Source organism: Medicago sativa, chromosome 5 (assembly GCF_051527215.1).
Source record: "Medicago sativa cultivar Bolivia chromosome 5, Bolivia_mono, whole genome shotgun sequence".
Classification (NCBI taxonomy): domain Eukaryota; kingdom Viridiplantae; phylum Streptophyta; class Magnoliopsida; order Fabales; family Fabaceae; genus Medicago; species Medicago sativa.
In genome coordinates this window covers 71183052-71196570 of record NC_140753.1, presented here as the reverse complement: position 1 = coordinate 71196570, position 13519 = coordinate 71183052, and the positions used below count along the sequence as shown (strand labels likewise).

Below are 13519 nucleotides of genomic sequence, written 5' to 3'. Positions count from 1 at the left end.
CTGCTTCCACCATTGTAAGAGCTTTAAGCTCATCCATTTGCAGTGAATAATACACAGACCCGAATTTTCCGGGTTCCATCACTGAATGATAACAAAGCATCATAGATTGCTTTTGAGAAGGATCTAAGGAATATAGCTCAGAGACAAATAGCAAGGTTGATGTATGAAGTAAAACCCGTATAAATCAGTTAACTATAATATTTTGGTTGCAATGACAGATGCCAGTGGCCAATACTGCACTTGCATGAAACTCACACCCTTTATGAAATGAGAAGTCAATTTCTAAAGGAATTTGAGCACATTTTCAACTTGCTGAGATAAAGTGCATCAAACATGGGATATTCTATCATGGCAGAGGATAAGAAAGATAGAAGACAGAGTAGTGTTGCGACACCATGGCGGATTGTGGTGATGGATTTTTTGAAAACCGCTGTGGCCAATTTGTGAAGGATGGTGGCACCACACCCACAGCATTTTATGGCAGCATAAAAAGGCGGATTTCCGGCTTTCTGCCATGGTCTGCCATCTGCAATTGATAACACTGATACAGAGGCTTTATACTAATATCTTTGTGAATATGCCCCACCTAGTGGGCAGGTTCAAAATATTTATGGTAAATAGCAAATTCTAGCATCATACGAAACATATATAAAACTAGTGAAAACAATAATTCCGTAGTTGTGGTTTCTTATTCTGCAATCCTACTCAAATAGACAATCAATAGATAAATCATACATAACAAATGAGTGGTGACTGACACTAAGAGCGACTTCTGTATTGAAATTTCAAATCTATCAAATTTGTTTCATGACACATGAATCAACTGATATTATTTTTCTTTCTCTGTGATGGCCACTAGCTCGAAAAGAGGATAAAAAGTAATGCTTCAAACTTTAAAAATACAATATGACAAACAAAATGATGTATAAAAGCTATGCCCAACTTCATCGTTAATGACTGTCTAGTGTGATAAATAATACAAGGTGGAAACGTATCTTATTCATAGTGTTTCCATGAAGAAGAAAAAAAGAAGGAACGTAAGAGATACAAGGACTGCTCTATAATAACAATTAGATGGAATAAAAAAAAACAATGTATCGAATCTAACCATATTTTTCAATAATTAGGCAAGAATAACAAGATCCTTACCAAAATTGAATGAACCCTGCTGCATCCTTAACACATCAATCGATTCCCTTTAAATGAATAACCTATTATTCTTCATTTGATAAAATCATTTTTCTTACATTTATTCTGGTACTATCTGTTAGATCAAAACCTTTTTGGTGCATTTCTTCAACCCACTGTTTAGCCTCATCATTTCTCCCATGATTTAAGAAACCACGTACCATGAAATCATATGTCCAACAATTAGGCTTACAACCCCTTTGACACATCCTATTAAACAGCTCACAAGCTTGGTTCATGTCATAAATGGCTACTCTTCTCAGCAGCTGATTGTAGGTGTGAGTGTCAAGCGGAAAGCACATCGCTATTAGTTTCTCCAATTCCTCAATAGAATGGTTTGCACTGAGACAACCAGAAAATGCACCAATGATAAAGCTCAATGTAGAAATAGGAGAATTTTCTCCCTCTTCGGCTCCTCTTAAATGAACCAATATACCATAGACATCCGGCGATAATGAAGAATGCCAAAGAAGTGTGTTGCCAAGATAAGAAGTTAATCGACGTCCCCCTTTCATATACACTTGAACAAGATTTATCGCTTTATGATATCTTTGCAATGAGCAAAGCTTCCACACAAGACTCTCAAAGCATTCAATGTCCGGATTTACACCAGCGTTTAACATTTCAAACAATAAATCATGTGCAATGTCAACCTTATTGGACTTGCAGAGACCAATAACCATGGAACAATATAATTTTTTACTCACCACACCCTGGCGCCGGAGACTATTAAAGAAATTCAAAGCATAAATAATCTTTCCATTTCTCAAATAACTATTTAACACAAGACGTTGAGATAAAAGAGTGGGCACAATGTTATTCCTTAGCATCAAGTCATATACTTCCCTGACCAAGTCTGTGTTATCGGCATGCCCAGCTCCATCGATGAAAAAGTTGAAAATCTTAGTATCAGGTTTACCATGAGTCAGCAAGTCCAATAAATTGGTAACACGTTTTATTGGATTATCCATATCAAGTAATCTGCAAATAACAGCTCGGCAAGAGAACCGCGTCAATCTAAGATTCTTCTCTTTCATTTCAACAAGAAGGCGAGCAGCAATCTCTCCCATATTTGATTTAATAAAAACCTCAATCATTTTATCGTAGTTCAGCTTAGCAGTTGTTGCATTGTCGAGCTTCCCATGCTCGTCATAAGCATCTTCTAATCTTCCAGCTTGGCACAAAGCCAATATAAACTTGGCATATGTGACAGGGCTCAGTGTAAATTCCCGCTTCTTCGCAAGATCCATCAGCTCCTTCATCTCATCAACCTTACACTCTCTGTACAAAGCATTGGCAAGTGTGGTAAAGGTTTGTCTATCAGGAAAAATATTATCATTACCGATAAACCTTTTGAAAACACTGTACGCCTCCTTAACACTCCCATCCCAACACAGAGTAAGTATCAAATACTTGTAAGCAATGGTATTCGGATTCAGTCCAAACTGAGACCTGGATTCGTACAATTGGAGCGCGACATTCACCATCCCAATTTTGCAAAAGAAACACAAGACAACATTCATAGTAATCCGATCCGGTGGAATAGAAGACTTGTGCATATCCATCAACAAATCATAGACCTCGCGAAGCCGATTCTCCCTCAAAAGCCTACAAATCAACATGTTATATCTGTATAAACGAGGAACAGACCCTTCGGTATCTCTCGTCTGTCTAAAAAACTCCAAAGCGTCGTCCAACCTACCACCCTTCACAAGACCCTTTATACAAACCCCATAAGCATGTTCCAAAGGAACCAACCCCGTGTTCCCAAACTCCTTAACCAACTTAACAGCACGCTCAAACTTTTTCCTCTCACATAACAAACCCACAAGCATACTCACCTCAAAATCACACAACTTTTTCCTACTACCCAACATTCCTTTAACATATTCCTCCGCCTCATCCAACCTACCCTTCTTACACAACCCCTTAACAACAATGGTATCAGTAACACGCGTCGCATACCCCCTAATCCGAATCTGATTAAGAATCACATCAAAACTATTAAAATACTCATTCTCAGCAAGCGAATTGAGTAAAACATGATAAGCAAAAGCATCCAAATCAAGACCTTGAAAACGCATCCTACCTAACATATGGAGTGCAATTTCAGGTTTACCAGCAATTGCATAACCAACAACAAGAGTATCATAAAAACGAGCATTATGATAATATAATAATTCATGTTTCTCAAATCTTTCAAGAATCTCAAAAAGCATCGGCATATCATGAGCACATGTTGTTAGCATACGAAAAATGGCTGTGAAAGTAGCGCGTGTGTGAGTATATCGCGACTGATGACCAGCCCAATCGAAGAATTTAAGACATGAGTTAATGTCTCTATTGTGTCCAACATGATGGAGTACACGGAGGACTAAGGGTGTGGTTAGGGGAATATTAAGGGAAGCGAATAAAGTTGAGAAATCGTTCTCAGAAGAGAGGAATTGGTGGATTCGGAGAAGAAGAGGGTCGTTTGAATGGTAACTGGTTTGAAACCAGGTTTTGAAGGTGGTGGTGGTGATTTGTTTATCAGGTACGGGGAATGAAGGTTTGGGTTTTGGTTTGGGTTTTGGTTTTGGTTTTGGTTTTGATGAGTGTAAGGTGTTTGTGAAAATGCTTGAGAGAGAAATAGAAGTTGAAGAGAGGGATTTGTGTTTGAATTTTGGTTTGGGTTTGTGTTTGGTTACTACATGTTTCAATGGTAGCATGCTGAACTGAACAGAACTCAAAGTGTCTATGAAATTGTTGTGTTTTGTCACAGTTCAGTAAACATAGTCTTCTTCAAGTATGTTTTGGTGCATTGACCCTATCTGATTCAGAAAAAGAACACAGGTACTAAATAATAAATAGTACAATGGAAATCGAATTTGAGATCGAAATCTATGAAACACATGTGCGCGCAAGCACACACGGAGAATCGGAGGAGCTGCTCAGGACAGGACTGTGTTTCGGTAGGGCCGACTTATGGAAATTAATTTTTTTCTTTCTTTCTAATAGTCATCTCAAGTCACAATACCCTCCGGTCCTATTTACAAGAGAAAATTGACTTTATACATTGAATAATGTATGTATTTAGTAAAGAACATAAACAAAATACATAAATTATTTAATATATCTAAAAAGTAAATTATCCCTTGTAAATAAGATCGGATGGAGTAGTTTTTATCGAAATTTTGAAATATTTTTTGATTATGCACTTTTTTTAATCACGTGGTCTCTAATTTTAAAATAGTTCTTCAATATTCACGTTAATTTTTTTCATATAGGAATTGGGGTGACAGTAAGTCGATATTTATAAGGACTGATATGATAATAGTTAAATATTTTGAAGAATTAATATAATAATATTAATGAAATATTTTAACGTAAAAGACTATTAAGACTAACATAATGCACAATCAAAGACAATTTTAAAATTTTGATATATTAAAATATTGTTGTGACCACTCGTTACACGTTCATAAACCAAAATAATTTTTACTTTTTTTTTATTATCACTACCAAAATTTGGACATTATTGTATTTCTCTACTTTTTCTACTGCGTTTAATCGTATATAATATAGATATGATCAAATATATTTTTAGAAAATTAAATTAAAATAGACTTTTTTAACAATGTCAAATATTGTCCATGTAATGTTAATATTTAAATGAAATTTACATATTTTTTAATTAATAATTAAAATTTACTTTCTCCGTCTCAAAATAAATGACATTGTTAGACCATGTGTACAACTCACATAACATACTTTGACCATATTTCTTGTCAAAAAAAAAAAAAAATTTTGACCATATTTTTCTACTAATATATAAAAACAAATTGTAAGATATTGTTGGATTCGTCTCAACAAATATTTTCAAAATATCAAATTTTTATTATTTTTCCAAATACATAATTAAAGATATTATTGATCAAAGATGTGCATGGACATGTGTGCAACAATGAACAAGGTCACTTGTTTTGAGACGGAGGGAGTACATTATAATGATGTTGTTTATATTTTAAAGAGATTTAATATTTTTTAATTAATAATTTAAATAATAAAGTAAAAGGGATAACATTATAAATTTAACAGTTAAAATGAAGAATAGTTGTGAGTGAAAAAATCATCCCTAAATCATGTCTCTCTTTTATATAATATAGGTATAAATGTTATCCGTACAAGGTTTTCGCCGTAGTTTATCAAAGATAATCTCTGTCGGAGAATATATATGGGACACACGAGGTGGGTTCTCCTCTCTTAGCCGAATTTTTTTTTCATACGCAAGAGTTTGAGACAAACTCATGACAACTTGCCTAAGGGGGCACAAGTCCCTTATCACTTGGACGAATCTATAGTTGGTATGAAAAATAGTTTTTTTTCTTCAATTGAACTAGAACTTGTGGACAACTATAATTAGATATTTAAATAAGTTAGACATGATATTTATGTAACATCATATTGTACAAAAATTAAAGTCATATTTTTTTTTTGAACAAGAAAAAATGAGATATATTACCACAAAGAAATGGTTCTACCCTCTAGCACAAGATGTGCATAGAGGAATAGAACAAGAAACACCAAGTATCCTGAATAATTGCAAAAAAGACAGTCAACCGATGCCCAAACACGCAAGGGGTTGCTGCCACCACAAATGGTAACCAAAAGGAAAAACAACTTTTTTAGGTTTAAGCCAATTCAAGGAAATAATTTTGATCTTTTTCCATGAGCTGCATAATAGGATTTAATTTATTTGAAAACAGTCTGTTATTCCTTTCAGTCCAAAGCACATAAACTATGCATAAACAAATCAGCTGCAAAAACGAACGTCGGTGTTTGTAACCTCCCGATGAGTAAGTAAACTAGTGAAAGTGATCCATAATATGTTGGGGATCCACCGAATCCGCTCCAATCCAAGCTTTGACATGGTGCCATAACTCACCAAAAATCGGACAATGAATTACAAGGTGATCTGATGTTTCGTTGTTACCACATCCGGACACACACAATTGAGAGTCTAACTGAATAATACCACGCCGCACCAAATTAAAGTCATATTTTAAAGATAACACAATTTTTTTAGATAGACAAAATTATAGTAGTTATTGGAAGCTCACCCACACAAGTAAAGTAGACATAGTTCAAACCTCAATCACCACATTGCCCGATCTAACAATTTTGATATTTTTACTAGTTGAACTAAGACTCGTAGACAAATGTAACACAATTTTAGTTAGACGGAATATTTGTTATTGTGACTATTTTACATTTTCTACTCTAACAATTAATAAGATTTCATATGACATGTGACTATTTTACATTTTCTAGTCACTGGTGGATGACCGTGATGCATTGACATGTTGTATTAAATCATCTACTCTAACAATTAATAAGATTTCATATGACATGTGACTATTTTACATTTTCTAGTCACTGGTGGATGACCGTGATGCATTGACATGTTGTATTAAATCAACGAAGATAGTGGAAATAATCACAAAAAAGTAGCAGTGATCTTCTCTTATAGATCATGCTTGAAGTATTGTCGTCTTGTGCCTTTCTTACAGATTAAGTCATAGTTGAAGCTGCCCCTGCATTATTAATACGTGTAAGCACTTCTGTCGAGGAACTGGAATAACCAATATTGATGCAACAGTTATAATGGTGACAACTTATTACATTTTCCTCTCATACTCTTTGCAACAAATTACCACCTTTAAGGTCCTTTCCAGTGTTGTCAAATATCGGCATGGCAAATATTGGTGACGGGTTTTTGGCTTTCCGCCATGGCCAATTTCTGAAGAGCAGCGGCGCCACGGAGCCATATTTGGATATGGCGCCGACACCACATGTCAGCCAGTATGATGGGGTTTTGGCTCTCAGCCGTCTATCCTCGACGACACTGGTCCTTTCATTGTCTTTAGGCTTCCAAAGATTCAAGCATACCACAACAAAAAAGAGATGGTTCAAAAAATAATGCACAGATCAGATGTGCATTTTCCCAGCTGACATTGTTATTCCAAATCAATACAAGACAACAACTTAAAAGACAGCAGTTATGATAAATTAGTTTAACCAGTAAGGATATGTTTCTTAAGGTTTCATTACCAAAATCATTGTCTGCACTTGAAAATCAACAACTGTCTAGAATATTAAATAAAAAATAATAGGTCGATGTATAGAGATAGGTTACTTCCTACAAAACGCAGATCAAAACAAATGACAAAGGCTCTAATGCTCAACTTTACCAAACAATAGGGTGTAGATTACATTTCCACGATCCCCCCTTCCAAGTATTCTCAGTGTTTTGTTTTGCGAAGGAAGTATTCTCAGCTTTTAACGATACATATCTATATGTCTAGAATAATCTTCTGGTTTCCATCGAGTGTGTTGAGCCTGTGATTCGGATATCTGTAATTGTGGTTTAACCCAATTAGATATCTCCTCTAATAAAATACCTAGTTACCTATACTATTTCTTTTCCAATCCTTCATTTTTACATCATCCAAACAAGTTAATGACTTCAACTGTACTTCAATTAGATGTTGCCCATCTATGGACACTCCAAACCAGGAGAAGTTTCCATGCTAGGACACTTAACACCAGCGTCAGAATATATGCAACTCTTTAATTCTCAATGGTACAATTTGAACATTAACAGGTTCCACTATGTGTAGAGCCTGGGCTCCTTCATTTAATTTCGTTCTATCCAATTTGAGACTTCCCGCAAAAGATATTTATTCAGCCTGATTTCTCTAAGAACTCTTCTCAGATAACAACACTCTTCACCCTTCAGTTCTTTCATTGTTTTTCTTTCTCCCCTCTTTTATTTATTTTCTTGTTCCTCCCTGTTTCATTTTTTTCTCTTCTTTTTTCTACACAACCAGTTCTTTCATTTCAATTTTAATTAGACTCTGTTACCCGCAGCACTTTTTAGACTCTTTATTTTCTGGACAACTTTATACACATTTATAAATGCTATCCTAAGTACTATTATTACCTACATTCTTTCTATCTAGTTTCCCAAGTATGGAGTCCCTGGAAAAATTAGTCATCACAAGAGTTCAAACCTTATCAGGACTTCAAATGTGGCATACAATCATAATAACTACAAATGGGGTCATCAGAAAGCATCTGACTACGTAGAGTGAAAAGGAATACTATTTTGTTCATTTGTATATAATAATACCCTGAAAAATATAGTTTCCCGAGCTCTCCTAATTATCATCACAAGGAAACTAGAAAGTATATTAATAATAACAACACAAAGCCTGAGATCAATAGATTTGGTTCAAGATTTGGACATAAATCGATGAGACTGAGGTTGACATTGATCAAATCATCAAATGTCAATTGGAAGTAATACAAAATAACAATTTCGGGGCAAGTTCTAAAACAAGGAAAGGGTCAATCACATTACTCAATAAAGAAACAAAAGCGAAAACACCAACTGATTATTTTACAGACCCAAAAGAAAGAATAAATACTTTGAATTGTGTCAATATAGTCTAATTTTTTATATGATTGATGATTATGATTTTATATAAAAAGACTAAACAATTATTCCTATTTATACGAATACAAGACTCCAAATCCTAATTTAATAGGGAAATTAACATGATTATAACAAAGTAATACAAAAATTACACTTATGCTATGTGGTAGTCTAAAATATTCTAATACAAGAAATTATTCCTATGAGATAATCTGAGATACTCAAGATAATACCAAAGTATAACATTTACAAGATATTTTTATATCTTCTAACAGTACAACAAATAATTATTGCAGAATGATAGGATACTGGATTTGGACTCCAGCTCAATTGATGTGGTGAATGGGGATAGTAGCGGCAAGGCAATATTCTGTTAGGAAGGCATTTTCTGTTATAAAAGAGAGGATAGGGGAGTGAGTAAAGAATTCAGAAAAGTTGTTAATATTGAGTTAGGAGAAAGTATTCTCTCGTTAGGAGCTTAGCTCTGGTCAGGAGTTCTCGTAACTCTAGTTTATCAGTTTCTCTGTTTCCACCATGGTAAGAGCTTTAGCTCATCCATTTGCAGTGAATAATACACAGTTGTTTACCTGAATTTTCCAGGTTCTATCACCGAATGATAACAAGGCATTGTAGATTATGCTTTCAAGAAGGATGCAAGGAATATAGCTCACAGGCAAACTGCAAGGTTCATGTATGAAGTAAAACCCTTACAAATCATTTAACTATAATATTTTAGTTGCAATGAAAGATACCAATGGCCAATATGGCACTTGCATCAAACTCCCAACCCTTTACGAAATGAGAGCACATTCTCAAATTACCAAGATAAAGTGTATCCAAAATGGAATATTCTATCACGGCAGATGATGAGAAAGATAGAAACATAGCAGTGTTGTCAAATATCGGCCATGGCGACACCATGGAGGATTGTGGCGACAGATTTTTCGACAACCATTGTGGCAAATTTTTGAAGGATGGTGGTGCCATAGCATTTTATGGCGGATTTTCAGCTTTCCACCATCTTCAATCGATAACACTGAGACAAAGGGTTTCTATTAATTTATTTGCGAATAACCCACCAAGTGAGCAGGTTCGAAGTATTTATGGTGAAATAGCAAAATTCAGTGTCATATGAAACATATATAAAATAAGCGAGAACAACTGTACCGAAAAAAATTAATAATTGAGAACAATAATCCCATAGTTGTGGTCTCTTATTCTGCAATCCTACTCAAATAGACAATCAATAGATAAATCAAACACAACAAATGAGTAGTGACTGACACTAAGAGCGACTGACTTCTGTATTGAAATTTCAAATCTATCAAATTTGTTTCATGACACGTGAATCAACTGATATTATTTTTCATTCTGTGCAATGGCAACTAGCTTGAAAAGAGGATAAGAAGCAATGCTTCAAACTTTAAAAATACAGTATGACAGATAAAATGATGTATAAATGATATACCCAATTTCATCGCTAATGTCAGTCTAGTTTGATAAATAATACAAGGTGGACACATATTTTATTCATAATGCTTCCACGAAAAAAAAAAGAGAAGGATAATAAGAGATACAAGGATTGCTCTTAAATAACAATTAGATCGAAAAAAAGAAAAAAAAAACCAATGTACCGAATGTAACGATATTTTTCAATAATCAGACAAGAATCACAAGATCCTTACCAAAATTGTATGAACCCTTCTGCATCTTTAACACGTCAATTGATTCTCCTTAAATGAATATGCTAGTATTCTCTGTTGGATAAAATCCCTTTTTGTACACATCTTTTAGTATTCTCTCTTGGATAAAATCCTTTTTGGTGCATTTCTTCGACCCACTGCTTAGCCTCATCATTTCTCCCGTGATTTGAGAAACCACGTACCATGATATTATAAGTCCAATCATTAGGCTCATAACCCCTATGACGTATCCTATTAAACAACTCACAAGCTTGGTTCATATCATATTGGGTTACTCTTCTCAGCAGCTGATTGTAGGTGTAAAGGTCAAGCGGAAAGCACATTGATATTAGTTTCTCCAATTCCTCAACAGAAGGATTTACTCTAAGACAACGAGAAAATGCACCAATGACAAAGCTCAGTGTAGACATAGGAGAACATTCTTCCTCTTTGGCTCCTCTTAAACGAACACATGCATGATAGATATCCGGCGATATCAAAGAATGAGAAAGAAGTATGTTGCCAAGAAAATTAGTTAATCGACGTCCCATTTTTATATACACATGAACAAGATTTATCGCTTCATGGTATCTTTCCAATGAGCAAAGCGTCTGCACAAGAATCTCAAAGCATTCAATGCTTGGATTTAATCCAGCTTTTAACATTTGAAACAAGAAATTGTGTGCAATGTCAACCTTACTGGATTTGCAGAGAGCAAAAATAATGGATTGATATACTTTTTTGCTCACTGTGCCCTGGCACCGAAGACTGTGAAAGAAATTCAAAGCATCATATATCTTTCCACTTTTCAAATAACCATTCAACACAAGACGTTGAGATAAACTAGTGGGCGCAATGTTATTCCTTAGCATCAACTCATATACTTCCCTGGCCAACTCTGTATTATTGGCATGCCCAGCTCCATCAATGAAAAAGTTGAAAATCTTAGTATCAGGTTTACCATGAGTCAGCCTGTCCAATAAATTGAAAACACGTGATTTTGGATTTTCCATATCAAGTAAACTTCCAATAACGGCGGTGCACCAGATCCGCGTCAATTTAAAATTCTTCTCTTTCATTTCAACCAGAAGGCGAGCAGCAATGTCTCCCCTCTTAAACTTAATAAAACTCTTAATCATCCTACCATAGGACAGTCTAGCAGTTGCATTGTTGTGATCCCCGTGCACCAAATAACTATCTTCTAGTCTTCCAGCTTGGCACAAAGCCAATATAAACTTGTCATATGTGATTTGGCTCGGTGTAAAGTTTCGCTCCCAGGCAAGATGCATCAGCTCCTTCATCTCATCAACCTTGCACTCTCTGCACAAAGCATTGGCAAGTGTGGTAAAGGTTTGTGTATCAGGAAAAAGACCATTTCCGATAAAATTTTTGAAAACACTGTACGCTTCCTTAACACTCCCATCCCAACAGAGATTAAGTATCAAATACTTGTAAGCCAAGTTATTCGGATTCAGTCCAAACTGAGACCTGGATTCGTACAATTGGAGTGCAACATTCACCATCCCAGCTTTGCAAAGGAAGCACACGACAGCACTCATAGTAACCATATCAGGTGGAATACAAGACTCCTGCATATCCATCAACAAATCATATACCTCGTGAAGCCTACTCTCCCTCAAAAGCCTACAAATCAACAAGTTATACCTATACCGACGAGGAACATACCCTTCAGAATCTCTCTTCTGCCTAAAAAACTCCAAAGCCTCATCCAACCTACCACCCTTCACAAGACCCTTTATACAATCACCATAAGCATGTTCAAACAGATTCAACCCCGAGTTCCCAAACTCCTTAACCAACTCAACAGCATGCCCAACCTTTTTCCTCTCACACAACGAACCAACAAGAAAACCTACCTCAGAACCATGCAACTTTTTCCCACTATCCAACAAACCGATAAGATAATTTTCTGCCTCATCCAACCTACCCTGGTTACACAGAAACTTAACAACAATAGTATCAGTAACACGCGTTGCATACCCTTTCCTCCGAATCTGATTAAGAATCACATCAAAAGAATTAAAATAATTATCCTTAGCAAGAGCACCAAGTAAAATATGATAACCAACTATATCCAAATCAAGACCTTGATAACGCATTTTACCAAACAGATTGAGTGCAATTTCAGGTTTACCAGCAATTGCATAACCAACAACAAGCAAATCAATAAAACGAACTTTATGATCAAAAACACGCTTCCCAAACGTTTCAAGATACTCAATAACCATCGGCATTAGCTTCGCGCGTGCGAGGATATGAAAAATCGCGGTGAATGTAGCACGTGTGTGATAGAAACCAGGCTGATGACCAACCCAATCGAAGAATCTGAGACATGGAAGAATGTAGTTGTTGTTGGCGCCGTAATGAAGGACACGAAGGACGAAGGGTGTGGTGATGGGGAGGTTGAGGGAGGTGAGAGAATCGGAGAAATTTGCGTTGGAAGAGAGGATTTGGTAGATTCGGAAAAGGAGAGGATCGTGGTATTGGTGATGGTTTTGGAACCAGGTTTTGAAGGTGGAAGCGACGTCGTTTTGGGTAATGGAGAATGAAGGTTTGGGTAATGGAGAAAGAGATGAAGAAGAAGATGATGAATATGAAGATGCGTTCCAAGTGTTTGTGAAAATGCTTGTGTAAGGAAAAAGGGTTTTGAGTTTGACTTTGGTTATAACATGTTTCAATTGTAGCATTTTCACAACATAGTGTTCTTCATCGATGTTTCAAACTCTTAAAAAATATGTAGTACTAAGATTCGTTTTGGATCATAAGAACATGAACATGCTTATGTAGTACTAAGATTAGTTTTTACACTTTTTAAAAATGTTATCTCTTTGGGTTATCTGCAACGACAATATTATCGTGATATTTTTCTCCTGACTTATCGATGATAATAAGACAATCATTGTATCCTCGTCCGAAAATACCATGATATTTTGAATTGTTAGTCCACCCGACTTCAAAGTAGAATGATACCAAATAAAGAAGATAACTTATAGTCTAGAGATTGTTCAAAAAAAATGTATAGTCTATAGACATATATAACATTATCATAATTGATTTGGTATTGTGATATGATTTAGGCTTAAATATGTCTTTAGTTCCTGCACTTTCATCAGATTTTGGCATTGGTCCTTGCACTTTTTTTTGTTTGAAA

The 13519-nt window shown here is 35.4% G+C and overlaps 1 protein-coding gene and 1 pseudogene across 8 annotated transcripts; both read right to left on the bottom strand.

Moving 5' to 3' along the window:
* Positions 1–344: 344 nt before the first annotated feature.
* Positions 345–4180, bottom strand: LOC146924605 (pentatricopeptide repeat-containing protein At1g71210, mitochondrial-like; annotated as a pseudogene). The gene is made up of 2 exons (XR_015010218.1): positions 1248–4180; positions 345–772 (listed from the first exon to the last, which is right to left on the bottom strand). The product of XR_015010218.1 is annotated as a pentatricopeptide repeat-containing protein At1g71210, mitochondrial-like (transcript).
* Positions 4181–6553: 2373 nt separating this feature from the next.
* Positions 6554–13316, bottom strand: LOC146924604 (Pentatricopeptide repeat (PPR) superfamily protein). 7 transcript variants are annotated; one of them, XR_015010217.1, is made up of 3 exons: positions 11340–13183; positions 10351–11291; positions 8664–9053 (listed from the first exon to the last, which is right to left on the bottom strand). XR_015010217.1 is itself a non-coding variant. In XM_085709556.1 (2 exons), the coding sequence occupies exons 1-2, from the start codon at positions 13053–13055 to the stop codon at positions 10413–10415; spliced, it is 2595 nt and encodes an 864-aa protein (XP_085565682.1). In that variant the 5' UTR covers positions 13056–13316; the 3' UTR covers positions 10103–10412. The 7 variants fall into 7 exon arrangements, 2 of the variants coding, with proteins under 2 accessions (XP_085565682.1, XP_085565683.1); XR_015010216.1 differs by lacking the exon at positions 8664–9053 and adding an exon at positions 6554–7095 and having other exon boundaries at positions 10351–13182; XR_015010214.1 differs by lacking the exon at positions 8664–9053 and adding an exon at positions 6554–6761 and having other exon boundaries at positions 10351–13182.
* Between the last annotated feature and the right edge of the window lie 203 nt (positions 13317–13519).